Source organism: Bombyx mandarina, chromosome 16 (assembly GCF_030267445.1).
Source record: "Bombyx mandarina strain Sakado chromosome 16, ASM3026744v2".
Lineage (NCBI taxonomy): Eukaryota > Metazoa > Arthropoda > Insecta > Lepidoptera > Bombycidae > Bombyx > Bombyx mandarina.
This window is the reverse complement of record NC_143222.1, coordinates 3,237,779-3,251,846: the sequence shown is the minus strand read 5'-3', so window position 1 is coordinate 3,251,846 and position 14,068 is coordinate 3,237,779. Positions and strand designations below refer to the sequence as shown.

Sequence of the window (14,068 nt, the reverse complement as noted above, 5' to 3'; positions counted from 1 at the left end):
TAGGTATGAAAATATTTGTACAATGTATAAATATGTAGGTATAAAGAAAAAGAATCGTACAAGTCAAATCGCCTAGCTCCTTAATTTAAAACTATTGTTTTTTATAAACTATGAATTGAACAGCTATCGTGCGGTTATTGTTTACATTTAACATGATTTAATTCAGTTTTATTTACACAACGTTCGCTTTTATCTGCATACGTTAGGAAGTTGTGTCGTTTGATAAACTGGAGCCAACAAATTGTTTATCGATTGTGTTTAAACAAAGCCCCTTTCCGCTTTTAAATGATTTCGTCACTCATTACCTCTAACCGTTTAGGTTATTTGACACGTATTTTGGTTTTGTCAAGTCGTCTAATGATTGTGGATAAATAAACTTGCGTCGTTTATAAAAATAAAAGCGTTGTGATCTAGTTAATAAAGCCACTAAGGACCTAAGGACTAACGATTAATAAGGTCTTCTTTGCCACGTACCATCCGGCTATGGAATGAGCTCCCCTCCACGGTGTTTCCCGAGCGCTATGACATGTCCTTCTTCAAACGAGGCTTGTGGAGAGTATTAAGCGTTAGGCAGCGGCCTGGCTCTGCCCCTGGCATTGCTGAAGTCCATGGGCGACGGTAACCACTCACCATCAGATGGGCCGCATGCTCGTCTGCCTACAAGGGCAATAAAAAAAAAGGTCGGTTCGTCGATTCGAGACCAATATATTTTGTAATATAACAGCATACGTACAAATAAATACGTATTTGTTTCAACGATAGTCTAGTTGGAGAAAATTAATAAAACACAAATATCTGATTAAGGTTATAATTTGTTTGATAATATGCTTAGGTACTTGACTCCGGTAACCACTTAACACCAGGTGGACTGTGAGTTCGTTCGCTAATCTAAGCATTAAAAAAAAGTACTGGATACAAAAACATCAGTATCGATGTTTTACGAAGATAAATGGTTTATGCTTTGTATATGCTTGGCCTATAAATTGAGATTATTTATTGAGATTACTGACCCGGCAGATTTCGTAGTGCCTCAATCGATAAATAAAAGACCTAAACTTTTGTATAAAATAAACTTAAAACAAACAAAAGGAATCCGTCCGACGAGGGACACATCAAAGGGAAAACAAAATTATTTCTATCTAATTCCGAGCATTTTCATATTTTTTTCTTTTAAACCTTCTCAAATTCCACAAATAATTCAAGACCAAAATTAGCCAAATCGGTCCAGCCGCTCTCGAGTTTTAGCGAAACTAACGAAAAGCAATTCATATTTATATATATAGATTTATTAGAAATTGAGGGTTTTTTTTTTGTTTACAGGTCACGAAGAAAACGGTGTGTCGAGTGGCGGCGGTGATCCGGCAGTACTCGCCGTGGGACCAGCTCGGAAACCTCTCACGTATACTCGAGAGGAGCTGATGAAGCTGAGGAATTCTCCGCTCGTCAAACGGAACTTGGAGAAGGCGTTCGTTGGCTGTGACGCTTTGGCGCTGTATGTTTTGCTACATTGTCATAGTTTTTATCGGCCGTTATTGCTTCTGCCATTTCGATAAAGCGGCACGATACGAGAACCCTCTCATCGTGGCCGCCGGTAACTACATTCGCGATCAGAGGACGTAATGTAGAGATGGATTGATTCATGGTGAGCAGTGTTGTATGCATACGACTCATCTGATGGTATATACTCGTAGTAAACGTCGTTCAGGAACATTAGTAATGCCAGGGCAAAAGCTGAGCCGCCGCGTATTTCTAATTAAAAAAATCTCTAAAAATCAACTATTCATTTTCGATGGTTTCGTTCGCTTTTATAGTTTAAAATGACTTTAATAGTCACAGTGATGAAAAAACCTTTGATACATTGTGGTTTTTTTTTATTCCTTAGCTGGGTGGACTAGCTTACAGCTCACCTGGTGTTAAGTGGTTACCGGAGCCTATAGACATTTACAACATAAATGCCGCCACCCACTTTAAGATATGAGTTCAAAGGTCTCTATATAGTTACAACGGCTGCATCACCTTTCAAACCAAAACCCATTACTGCTTCACGGCAGAAATAAGCAGGGCGGTGGTACCTCTAGTAGTAATAAATGTTGTCTTTTTTACAGAGTCTTGAAGAAACGGTCCGAATCGCCTAACGAAGATGACCGAGGCACCAAAGGCGATGCTCCCAATGAAAATCATAATAATAGTAATAGTAATAAGGTAAAAACCATATCTATAATACCTTAAAGCTTCTAGATTTGAAAAAATAACATATTTATTTCAATACAAAAGGCAGCTAGCTATATTTAATACATGCGGAATAGTGAGGTCCCTGCAGCTTGAAGAAAACCAAACTAATTACACGTAATAACTAACGTATTAACTTTATTTTATTGCTTAGATGGGTGAACGAGCTCACAGTCCATCTGGTGTTAAGTGGTTACTGGAGCCCATAGCTATCTACAACGGAAACGCCGCCACCCACCTTGAGATATAAGTTCTAAGGTCTCAGTTTAGTTACAACGGCTGCCATGCTCTTCAAGCCGAAACGAATTACTGCTTCACGGCAGAAATAGGCGGTGGGGTGGGACCTGGTCGTGCAGTCCTACCACCAGTAATTACGCAAATTATAATTTTGCGAGTTTGATTTTTATGACACGATGTTATTCCTTCACCGTGGAAGTCGATCGTGAACGTTTGTCAAGCACGTACTTCATTAGAAAAATTGGTACTCCCCTGCGGGGTCCGAAAACCGGTGCATCGCTAGATACTCATGCACCGGACGTCTTATCCTTTGGGCCACGACGACTTCAAAACTGTACAAATCGTTATAAATTTACAGTACAGATATAGTTATAAGGTGTTGCGTCGGAGAGATGTATTTGAAATGAAACCAACGAGAGTCTGAATAATACTCTGCTTTATTTGATAGACACTTAGTTTATATAGGTTTACATTAAGTAAGTTAACATAGAATAAAAGGAATGTTTCATACATCACACATACACATACATACAGTATATAACGTGTGAAATCGCGGCGTTATATCGAGGAATAGTGGGAATACCCATGTTGTACGGGGGACTGAAATCGCGTAATACGAAAACGCGTTACAAGAGTACCATGTTATAAGGGAGATTACAGTATGTATTTGCGTCACGTCAGGGCGTATACGGTCGCGGAGGTCGCGCGGCCGACCCTCGTGAGCGCGTGCGGCGGGAGAGCGAGGCGAGCGCGGGCGGCATCGTGCTGTCCCCGCAACGCCGCTCGTTCACGTCGGGGTGCGGCGCGCCCGCCCCCCGCGCCGCCTCCCCCGCCCCCGCGCCGCCGGGTAACGCCCCCAACGCGCACGCACACCAAAAAACCGAACAAGGTATACTATATTAGTAGTCTATTATATTTAGCCTACCTATGTTGTAGTTTGTAGTTAGCTAGTAAGGAAAAAAAAAACCGGAGCCGACGACAGCACGACGCCGCGCCGGTGGGAGCTTGCTGCCGGGCGTCACTCCTGGCAGGATTCGATTCAAGCCATCGTATTATATTTATGTATGTTTGTCGATGTAGGTGTGCTGAGCACGCTGCGAGCAACCCCCTCTCATGTTCCCCCCGCATCAACTTCACCCCTGCCTTTCATAGCAGGGAGCTTCTGCCCGGGCAGTGGGGTTCGCCCCGAGGCCCGTTCCGTGCCCCCGTAAGGGGGTACGACGACCCCCCTTGCTACCGCTGGTAGCCGGCTGGTAGGTTCGCCAGAAATAGGTAAGGTGGTGGTACCGATCCGTGCTCACAAGACGCCCTACCACAAGTAATATAAGTATGTACTCTATAACACGGACTTATAGTTTAGGACCAGGCGACCGTGTGTGATTTTCCCTCCATTTTTTCCCTACCTATTCGCTGGTAGCCTAAGGGGCTATTCCAGCTTGGCGCGGACGGTTAGGTGAGCCCTCGGGCTCAATCTGAAAGCCCTAGCCCTAGCCTCCTTAGCAAGAGCAGTGCTTCGCTGAATCTACTACCGGATTAAAATCGCGACCCACTGAGAAGATCCGGTGAGAAACTCAGTGGACGTTGACGGTTACTGTAGGATATCACTAATGCCTATTGGAAAAAACGCTCAATATAAGGCGGTTTACGTGTCAGATACAAATTTGTAAATCATAGATTAAAGCCTTCGTCAAACAGAACGCGTACTTAACGACGCGTACTTAACGTCGCGCTCTTCAAATTGACCAGATGAGTCTAACGCTCCTTGACGCAACGCATTCGCCAAATCATAGTGCCTTTCGATAGCAGTGTCAAAATTTAAAAGTATTAAGAAATCGAGTGATTCAGATGTGGCATTGTATAAGCATGTGTATTTTCTAACTATTTATATAATTTTTTCGGGCATAATCTAGTATTTTAATACACATTCACTCGGACGCTAAAATAAAATTTGTAAAAAATTACAACGCCTGACGTCAAAGCGTCCTAACGCCGCGACAGAGCGCTGCGTACTTATAGCGCTGGGGCTCTGTTTGACTGTATGTTACCATAGTAGTACAACACATCTCGCCGTCATAGCGCGGCGTCAGTTTAGCGCTCTGACGCGCGCTAATTACGCGTTCTGTTTGACGAAGGCTTTATAGGAACAATAATGCACTCTGAAAATCAATTTAATATGCTTTGTAAACAACCTTGCATGTATACAGCGGCGCAAAATGTTTTCGATTTGCAAATGGCGTTTTGAATTTCAAATGTGGCCTCTTAAATAGTAAAACGTGTTCTGGTTTGTATCTGTTGTATCTAGTCGCATTGGAGGCCTAGATGATAAGGCAGTAACAGGTGACGCGTGTCTTCAGACTGACACGACGTTGTAAATTACGGCCGACATTTTGTAATCTACTTTTTTCATTATTATCAATATGTATTAGCTTCGTGTTAAAAAAATCATTTGGGGATGTAGTTGGAAATAAATAAATAAAACATATCGCACTCGGTGTATCGATATCCCAAGATAAATCCCGTGGAAACGTTCTCGTATGTAGCAAGCACATCAGTACGTTTCTGTTATTTATAATCGATAAATAGCTTTTGGCGGGCTTACGATCATACATTCACGTGTAACTTTTTTTTTTTTAATAAAAATATTCCGTGTTTAATTTGGGAAGTTGCTACTCGGGCTTTTTAGGCATTACGGTTTATTTTTCTTCACTAATTTTCCCTTGCTCATATTGATAATTCAGTTAATGCACAAAAGGCTAAATATTCCTGGATTCTCAGTAATGTTGCCAAGAATTTAAGAAGAAATAAAAAAAATGAGTTTTCATTACATTTTGGGTAAGAAAGTTTCGGCAACACGATTAGTGATAATTAATATAGATAAACTATATAATTGAAGATGTTGTGTTTGAACGTTCGTTGTTTGCACGCAGCGGGTCGTCGTATAGGTTCGGGTCGCATCATGGTGCGCGAGGCGGGCGGGGTGGGGGGAGCGGGAGGGCCGGGCGGCGCGGCCTGGGAGGAGCCCGAGTACCGACCGGAGCCCTACCGACCGCCGAGGGAACGACAGAATGCTGACAGGTCAATAATTCATCATTATCTATTATCTCTATATACAATATATAAAAATGAATTGCTGTTCGTTAGTCTCGCTAAAACTGGAGCACGGCTGGACCGATTTGGCTAATTTTGGTCTTGAATTATTAATGGAAGTCCAAAAAAGGTTTAAAAGGTTTAAAATATGAAAATACTCGGAATTAAATAAAAATAACAATTTTGTTTTTCCTTTAATGTGCCCCCCGTCGGACGGATTTCTTTTGTTTGTTTTAAGTTTATTTTAAATAAATGCTTAGGTCTTTTATTTATCGATTGAGGCACTACGAAGTCTGCCGGGTCAGCTAGTTTGAACTAAAAACCGCCCTTTGTAACAAACTTGTTCGTTCTTACTTAAGTAACACAACAGTCTGTTGTTAACAAACAGTACTGTTAGTTTACGATTGAAATCGAATTTTAATTGTATCCAACATTATCCTTTTGGAAATGTTGTTTAATTATAAATTACGTATTTGAGTTATATGTGAGCGAAAAATTACTTTTTCATCCATTGGATTTTGAGTCTGGTATTACCAAAGTCCGGAAAGTCGTGGTCTCATGAGGTTTTGTTGGAAAAATACATATCGTGGGGCCCCGCGTCCTTCCACGGCAGTGCTTTTGGATTTAGTGTTTTGAGGCCGCTAAAGCCTTCTTGGGTCCGGCTAATTAACCACCGCCAGACATTCGGCGTTAACTCCAACTCAACCCCTCCTTTTTCTCATCCGGACTTTGGACCGGCATTGGCAGAGATACATAGAATCTAATAATTTCAACAGCTCATGATTTGTAGAGTCGTTGCCTGCACTGATACTCTATGACTATTTACCGAGGTATTATTAGAGTGCGCTAACATTTGAAAATACTAGTGATTTTTCTACACGGTAACTGCCGTGAAACGTCATTAAGGCTCAAGTCAATAGATCAAGATCAAGTTTGTAGATTATAACGAAAAAGGGAAGATCTTCCACCGAACTGGTGATATTGCTTGGTAGACCGACGGTCCGATTGTTGTTGTTCGGAACTTATATATATGCAGGCTTATCTTGAAAATGTCGTAAGCGAGATTCAGGCATCTGTCAATTATCTTGCGTTGTATGATGGCTACCGCCACACTTAGTAATGTTTCTGTGATAATGTAACAGGTACGAGCGTCGTTCTTTCGGCCGCGACTCCTACCCCTCGGACCTGAAGCGAGAACGCGACGACCGCTTCAACAACGACAAGATCAGGGACAGGTGAATATTTATTTATTTTATTTATTTATTTGGGAAACAAACAGTACAATACAAACATATAATATTTAAAAAAAAGGTAAAACAATAACCAAAATATGTTTTCACAATCAAAATCACATATAAGTAGAAAGTGAACAAAGAGGAGAAATTTAGAAATTTAATTGTGAAAGCTTTACATTATTTAGTTTAGAAACTGCCAACCCTACCGGTCAGTGGTAGGGATTGGACCGCCATTACTCTATAGGAATTGGTAGACGATGTTTTTATTTTCTCCGTAAGCTGATGATAACCTTAGAGGGTTATACCAGCGTAACCGGGCAAGTAGGTTCAAGGGGCTCAATCCTGACGTTGTTGTTAACACGAACCCTAGCAAGAGCAGTGCTTCGCAGAATCTAACACCAGATCGGAAACGTGACCCACTGAGAAGATCCGGCGAGAAACTCAGTGAGTTGTGTCTGTGGGTTAATTTACTAGACTAGACCTTCGTCGCAAGCGACGGGTTCGATAAGAAAGTTAGGGGTGTGCGAAAGTTGGATTTTTGATTAATTTAAATGCAATGGTGCTTCACATTAAGCTTTGATGCACTAGAAAGCAATGTCTTAGTTTCGTTTGGGGTACTGTAAGATTACTTTTGAATGGTGTTAGATATATTCGATTTAAATACTGAGACCTAAGAACTCATATCTCAAGGTGGGTGGCGGCATTTACGCTGTAGGTATCTATGGGCTCCGTTAACTACTTAACACCAGGTGGGTTGCGAGCTCGTCCACCCATCTACGAAATAAATAAATAAAAAGTGCTGATAAATCTTACAAGTTGATTCGTCCGTTTCAGAGACGAGCCCCGCAGGAATAACCGGTACAACCAGCGCCGATACGACAAGGAAGAGGAACCCGAGTGGTCGGTATACATTGGATTAATTTTATTGCTTTAAATGGGGTTTGCAATTAGTAAGCGGGGGTTCCACGACAATTTATTCGATGTGTAGAACTAAAAATATGTCGGTTTGACTTCACCTATCAATGTAGGCACATAATATTTTAAAAAGCTCAGCGATTATTACCTATAAAGACTTTCATATTCCGTACAAAAAAATACTATTTTTAATTTTTACCACTCCGAATAGGTAGTTTTCTAAATGAAATAATTGAGAATTGACTTAGATTAGGAGCATTCAATATTGATCACAGGTTCAGTGGGGGACCGACGTCTCAACTGGAGACCATCGAGCTACGCGGCTTCGACGATCCGCCCAAGAAGAACGGGACCGCCAGCGAAAAGGAGACCGATGTAATTAATAAAATTTAAGTTTTTGTCATCTTCCATTGTATGACGCTGTTGTCCACGTGTAGCTTGCCGTTTGTTTGCAATTCTGAGCTCTTAGACTACATTTTCTTTATTGCGTTTATGGGTGGACAAGACACAGCCCACCCGGTATTAAGTGGTTACCGGAGTCCATAGACATCTACAATGTAAATGCGCCACCCACCTTGAGATATAAGTTCGAAGTTCTCAAGTATAGTTACAACGGCTGCCCCGCCCTTCAAACCGAAACGCATTACTGCTTCACGGCAGAAACAGGCAGGGCGATGGTACCCACCCGCGCCGACTCACAAGGCGTCCTACCAGCAATAAGTCGAGGCTGAATGTTGCAGAAGCGCAGCAACAGCGGCGGCTCGCGGTCTCCGTCGGAGCGGTGGCGCGAGACGTCCTCGCCCCTGTCGCAGCCCACCATCGACTCTGTCAATACCAGCAATGTAAGTAGATTTCATTTAAACTTTTCCGCGGCCTCCCTGACGGCGAGTGGTCGGTGGCAACGCGGGCGGACAGTACACGTGTTGTATTGACTATAAGGCACAAGAGCGCATTATGCGGCATAATGCTCAACTAAGCTTCAGCATAATTTGGCATTGTGCGGCACTGAGTCGCATTATGCTCTGTAATTGGAAAACTACCATTAAGTAATGGTTAATGGAATGGTTAAAGGAAAATCACCTGAACAATCAGTAGTATTCCTTAAAATTGAATTTAACGCGTTATCACATCACTTACGGAATGATTGAATGTTAATTATTAGTTGTCACTGTCAATCTGTCATATGACGATTGACAGTTGTTTAAATAAATATTTTTCGGTTTTAATGAACGTTGTAAAAGAAAGTTTTGTGTGTGATAAAGAATTATTGAAATAAATAATTAAACCTGAAGAAAGGGCATTAAATGTTGTTTCTTGTTGTTTTTTCAGAGAAACGCAATTTCGTCTTTTCTTTATTGAACACCATAAATACTATTATCTTCTTATTCTTCTTTGTCGTTTCCTCATTACTGAGGGTCGTGACCACCTTGGTCCAGTTTTTGCACCAGCTTCCACCAATGTTGCCTGCATTCGGCCTGCTTAATGGCGCCCGGGACGTTGGTGTTTGTGGCATCCTTGACAATGTCCGTTCACCAGGTTGGCAATCTTCCTCGACTTCTCTTTCCTTCCACGTGACCTACAACTATTAATTTTTCCAAGTTCTCAGGATTTTGTCGGGCCACGTGTCCGAAGAACTTGAGGAGACGCTGCATACAGATTGTAGATAGACGGGTCTTGACGTTTAGCTCCTCGAGAATTGACACATTTGTTCGGCGCTCCGTCCATGATACGCCCAACATTTTGCGCCAACACCACATTTCAAATGCGTCTATACTCGATCAGGTACGGGCCTTGAGGGTCCACGTCTCAGAAGCGTACAAGAATATAGAGAAGATAAGGGTTCTCATGAGCTTTATCTTAGTTTTTTTGTTTAGGCTGCGATTTCTCCAAATCTTCTCCAATCGCTTCACGGCTGATTTTTACATCTGGGCCTTCCTGACCACCTCCCTGTCACAATCACCGTCACTGGATATGAATGACCCCAAGTACACAAATTCCTGCACCACGTCCAGGTCACGCAGTTCGTGAGTGCATGTCATTGTGCCAGCTCTATCGAAAAACATCAATTTCGTTTTGGATCGGTTGATAATAGGTGTACTTAAAATAGGGAATGTATTAAATTTGTTTTTATTTTATTTATTTCGTTAGTGGGTGGACGACCTCACAGCCCACCTAGTGTTAAGTAGTTACTGGAGCCCATAGACATCTACAACGTAAATGCCACCGCCCACCTTGGGAAAGAAGTTCTAATGTCTCAGTATAGTCAAAGGAACTATATCTGTCGATTTATGTGGGTAGTTCATCTTCTTCTTGTTTACACTAGGGCACAATTGACTATAAATACTCCTTTGTTATATAAAAAAAAACATTATAAAAAAAAGTAAGCAATAAAAAAAAGCATTGAATATCTACAACATGCAGCTTACCATAGAATTAAACAAATTAAGAAACTTTGTTAAATGTTTTTTTTTTGTATAGCATCGCATTACTCGTAATATTAACTTTGCAAATCATGTAATGGCTACCTTTTTATTTAAAAATAAACCAAATATAAATTTTGTTTCAAAAATACATGAGTTATGTTAAACTTTGCTCCTATAGAAATAATGTACATTTTTCCTTGAAAACCCGATACGTCGAAACGAAATTAGCGTGAAGAGTTAGTGATACATTCTATCGGTTTGAGTGATATATATCTTTTAGATTACTCACTCAGGAGCTACACATCTTTAGATGTAACAAAATTACGTTCCAGTAAAACGGTAGTGAATTTACTGAGACTTTGTGGGTTTTTTTTTTTGTTAAACCCGAATGGCCTCCTCCGGCGACTGTTATTATATTTTCCCAATACTTATGCACATTCAATGAACTGACAAAACAAAACAATCCGCACAACTTTGTTCCTCGCGTTACCGCCAAAAATTACTAGGGGGGGTACATTTAATTTTTTTCATGTGATATTTTTTTTTTTGATGTATTCAAGGACAAGGATTCAGGAGTGGAGTCGAAGACGGAAGACGTTCATCAGAACAACGACCAGCCGGAGTTCAATCTGGACGAGTTCCTCAAGTTCGACACGATTCCTGATGTACTCACGGTAACCGGTCATTTAAATACATTATACTCCGTTCGCTTCTATCGTTGTGACGTCATTGAGTTTGTACCCTGTGCCCCCAGGGATTGTCGTTGTCCATGCCCATCGGACCCCTGGACATCATAACGTGAATGCCGCCACCCATATTGAGACGTGAGGTCTGATGCCTCGATTGTAAAGCCGGTGACCCAATACATTTTATTATAGGAATACATTACAATACGGCGCATTATAATTGCAGTTTCTTAATATAATACTTGGACAACTGCTGTCTATTCGCCGGTGAATCCCCTGGAATCTCTTTTACAACACCCACGAGAAGGGGGGGGGGATATTTTAATAATGATGTTGAATCATGATTCTAAGTCTGTATGTAAACTTAATTCGAATCATTTGTACGTTTTAGAACGGCGGAAGCGAAACCGAAGGCGGAAGTCGTTTTAGTCAATGGTTCAGACGGGAGAGTCCGACAAACGACAAGCATTACGAGAGACTGCTCCACAATATTGTCGATGGTAATATATATTTTTTTCTATCTATTTCTAAGGTGTGGGTCAGTGAAAAGCGTATTATTTCCATGCTGACACTGTATTTGAGGTTTTCTATTGAGGTTGGGCCAGTGAAACGGTTGAGGACTTTATACAAACTTGATTTTTTATTTCGCCTTAATCGTCTTAATCTATGTAACTAAAATATAAACGTCTTACGTCTCGGAGTTACACTCCTCACGCTTAAGAAATAAAACTAAGTGTTCCGCATTCATTCGCCGTCTTTCTTACTTTCTAACACGACATCTCCTGTCTCTCTCACTCAGTCATGCTCCAAATCTGTCATTTATCCATACCGTTCCGTTCCTGCATTTATTTGAATCGAATCAATCTTATTTGCCGATTCCAGAAACATCAGTAGGCTAAGGAACACTGGTAGGTCGTGAGCTTCGTCAGCGATCTAAGCTATAAAAATGTAATAATTCGCGACTATCAGTGTACCTTTATTGTTCTGTCACCTGTCACTGCTCTTGCTAGGCCTAGTGTTAGCAACGTCACCAGATCAGAGCCCTGCGAGCTGTAGCATCACCCCTCGAGGTTTTAGGTATACGACAAAGGGAAGATCTTCCATCGAGCGGGTGATATTGCTTGGTAGACCGACGGTCCCAATGTTGTTGTTCGGAACTTGTATATATGCAAGCTTTTCTTGAAAATGTCGTAAGCGAGATTCAGGCGTCTGTCAAATATCTTGCGTTGTATGATGGCTAACCGCCACGAGGTCACTAGAATAGGTAGGAAATGTACATGAGCCCATAGACATCTACAACGTAAATGCGCCACCCACCTTGAGATATAAGTTCTAAGGTCTCGAGTATAGTTACGACTGTCCCACTCTTCAAACCGAAACGCATTACTGTTTCACGGCAGAAACAGGCAGGGCGGTGGTACCTACTCGTGCGGACTCAAGACTCATTCCTGATCCTGTGGACAGAATGGAAAGCAGTCGACGTCGCCCCAAACACGTCATTTCGGATCCTCCCGATCCACTAACGGTGCTTTTAGGTACCTCAAGCACCGGTTCCGATCCGGTGGTAGATACTGCGAAGCACGGCTCTTGCTAGGGTTTGTGTTAGCAACGTCGCCAGGTTCGAGCCCCGTGAGCTCACCTACTAGTTAGTAGAGTAACTAGTAGGTAACTTAGGTGCGGAAAAAAATACAAGAGGTTCTACCAGGATTAGATTGTATTGTGTTATAAAGTTGTAGTCTTAGATCGTAGTTATAGTGGAGCGGGGTTGGTCGCGTTGCAGAGCTGGAGAGTCCGCCGCCGCGCGAGGCCGTGTTCGCGCCCATCGCGCCCGCCGCCCCGCCCCGCGCGCCCCCCTCGCTGCTCGACCTGCTGCTGCGCGCCAACGACGCCCGCCCAGGTACGTACGTGCGCGGATAATGCCCTCAACTTCTAATGAAAAAAAACGGTGCGCGTGCAACTAACTTGGTGCACGTGAATGAAGTGGAACTTCTTTTTCGATGTGTAGTATTGTGGTTTTTGGTTTTTTTATTTTATTTATTGCTTAGATGGGTGGACGAGCTCACAGCCCACCTGGTGCTAAGTGGTTACTAGAGCCCATAGACATCCACAATGTAAATGCGCCACCCACCTTGAGATAAAAGTTCTAAGGTCTCAGTATAGTTACAACGGCTACCCCACCCTTCAAACCGAAACGCATTACATTACTGCTTCACGGCAGAAATAGGCGGGGTGGTGGTACCTACCCGTGCGGACTCACAAGAGGTCCTACCACCAGTTGGTGTTGTTGTCCTTGGTTGTTTCAATTTTCTAATTTCAACCCTTGAACGTGTGCTTGCGTAGCGGCAGAAATATACAAGGCTGATTCTGCTAGCTGATTCTATGAGCGGTCGCCCGCGATGCGCTCATTTAATCGATATTTAATTGTAGCTGCTGGACAAATGTTGCCTAGTCGGATTGTCGGACTAGATACGCTCAACTCTTAACATTTTAGTCCACGTTGCTATCCACACAGCCGAGGATAGACAGGAGTGGCGAGGATAATACGGGAGGAAGTTGTTAGAGGAGGCCACGACCCTCAGCATTGAGGATTATCGACGCAAGGAGGATGTATGTAATATGTAAATATGTTTCAGAGGCGACATCGATTGGCGGCAAGGTGCACAGTCTCGAAGAGTTGGAGGCTCGACTCCGGCCGCAGCCGGTGCAGCATCACAACGTTCCCGACCACGATCTCACTGCATTTAAACGACTCGTGAGTTTTGTATAACTTTTAATTTTGCCTAAATACGAGGTAACAATAAATATTTTGGTATAAAAATCAGGAGCAAATATCAAATTATATTAAATTAATGTATAAAAAAAAAAATTCAGTTTAATATCGACATTTGATAGTATTTTGTCTTTTGCATTAGCATTTCAAACATGATCGATGATATTTATTGATAAAAACCTAGAAAGCATATTTGTGTTACTTTCTAAAGTTGCATTCGTTGGCTTAAACCGTATTGATGTCATTTTGGCTTTGCAATTGTATGAATTGTAACGTACGATGTGTCGATGTTTTGTTCCAGCTGGCGCAGGTGTCGGGCGGACACGCGGTGGCAGCCGGCGACCCTCCGCGTCATCAACCCATGACCTTACTGCAGGTATACCACACGCACACGCTCGCACACAATCACACAAACTGAAATATGCACTCACACGCACACACTCACTTACTCAAACAAATACGCATTCACTGGCACAGACTCACTTA

At 42.2% G+C, this 14,068-nt stretch overlaps 1 protein-coding gene across 3 annotated transcripts in view; it reads left to right on the top strand.

Moving 5' to 3' along the window:
* Positions 1 to 14,068, top strand: part of LOC114252861 (eukaryotic translation initiation factor 4E transporter) — a 38,464-nt gene that overhangs the window by 9,346 nt on the left and 15,050 nt on the right. For all 3 annotated transcript variants that reach the window (XM_089733615.1, XM_089733613.1, XM_089733614.1), the window contains exons 2-14: positions 1,321 to 1,492; positions 2,106 to 2,202; positions 3,148 to 3,355; positions 5,394 to 5,541; positions 6,696 to 6,788; positions 7,623 to 7,688; positions 7,979 to 8,078; positions 8,444 to 8,545; positions 10,687 to 10,800; positions 11,204 to 11,312; positions 12,593 to 12,709; positions 13,446 to 13,564; positions 13,884 to 13,958. In XM_089733615.1, coding sequence (XP_089589741.1) covers positions 1,321 to 1,492; positions 2,106 to 2,202; positions 3,148 to 3,355; positions 5,394 to 5,541; positions 6,696 to 6,788; positions 7,623 to 7,688; positions 7,979 to 8,078; positions 8,444 to 8,545; positions 10,687 to 10,800; positions 11,204 to 11,312; positions 12,593 to 12,709; positions 13,446 to 13,564; positions 13,884 to 13,958 — 1,520 coding nt within the window. The remainder of the gene's footprint in view (positions 1 to 1,320; positions 1,493 to 2,105; positions 2,203 to 3,147; positions 3,356 to 5,393; positions 5,542 to 6,695; positions 6,789 to 7,622; positions 7,689 to 7,978; positions 8,079 to 8,443; positions 8,546 to 10,686; positions 10,801 to 11,203; positions 11,313 to 12,592; positions 12,710 to 13,445; positions 13,565 to 13,883; positions 13,959 to 14,068) is intronic.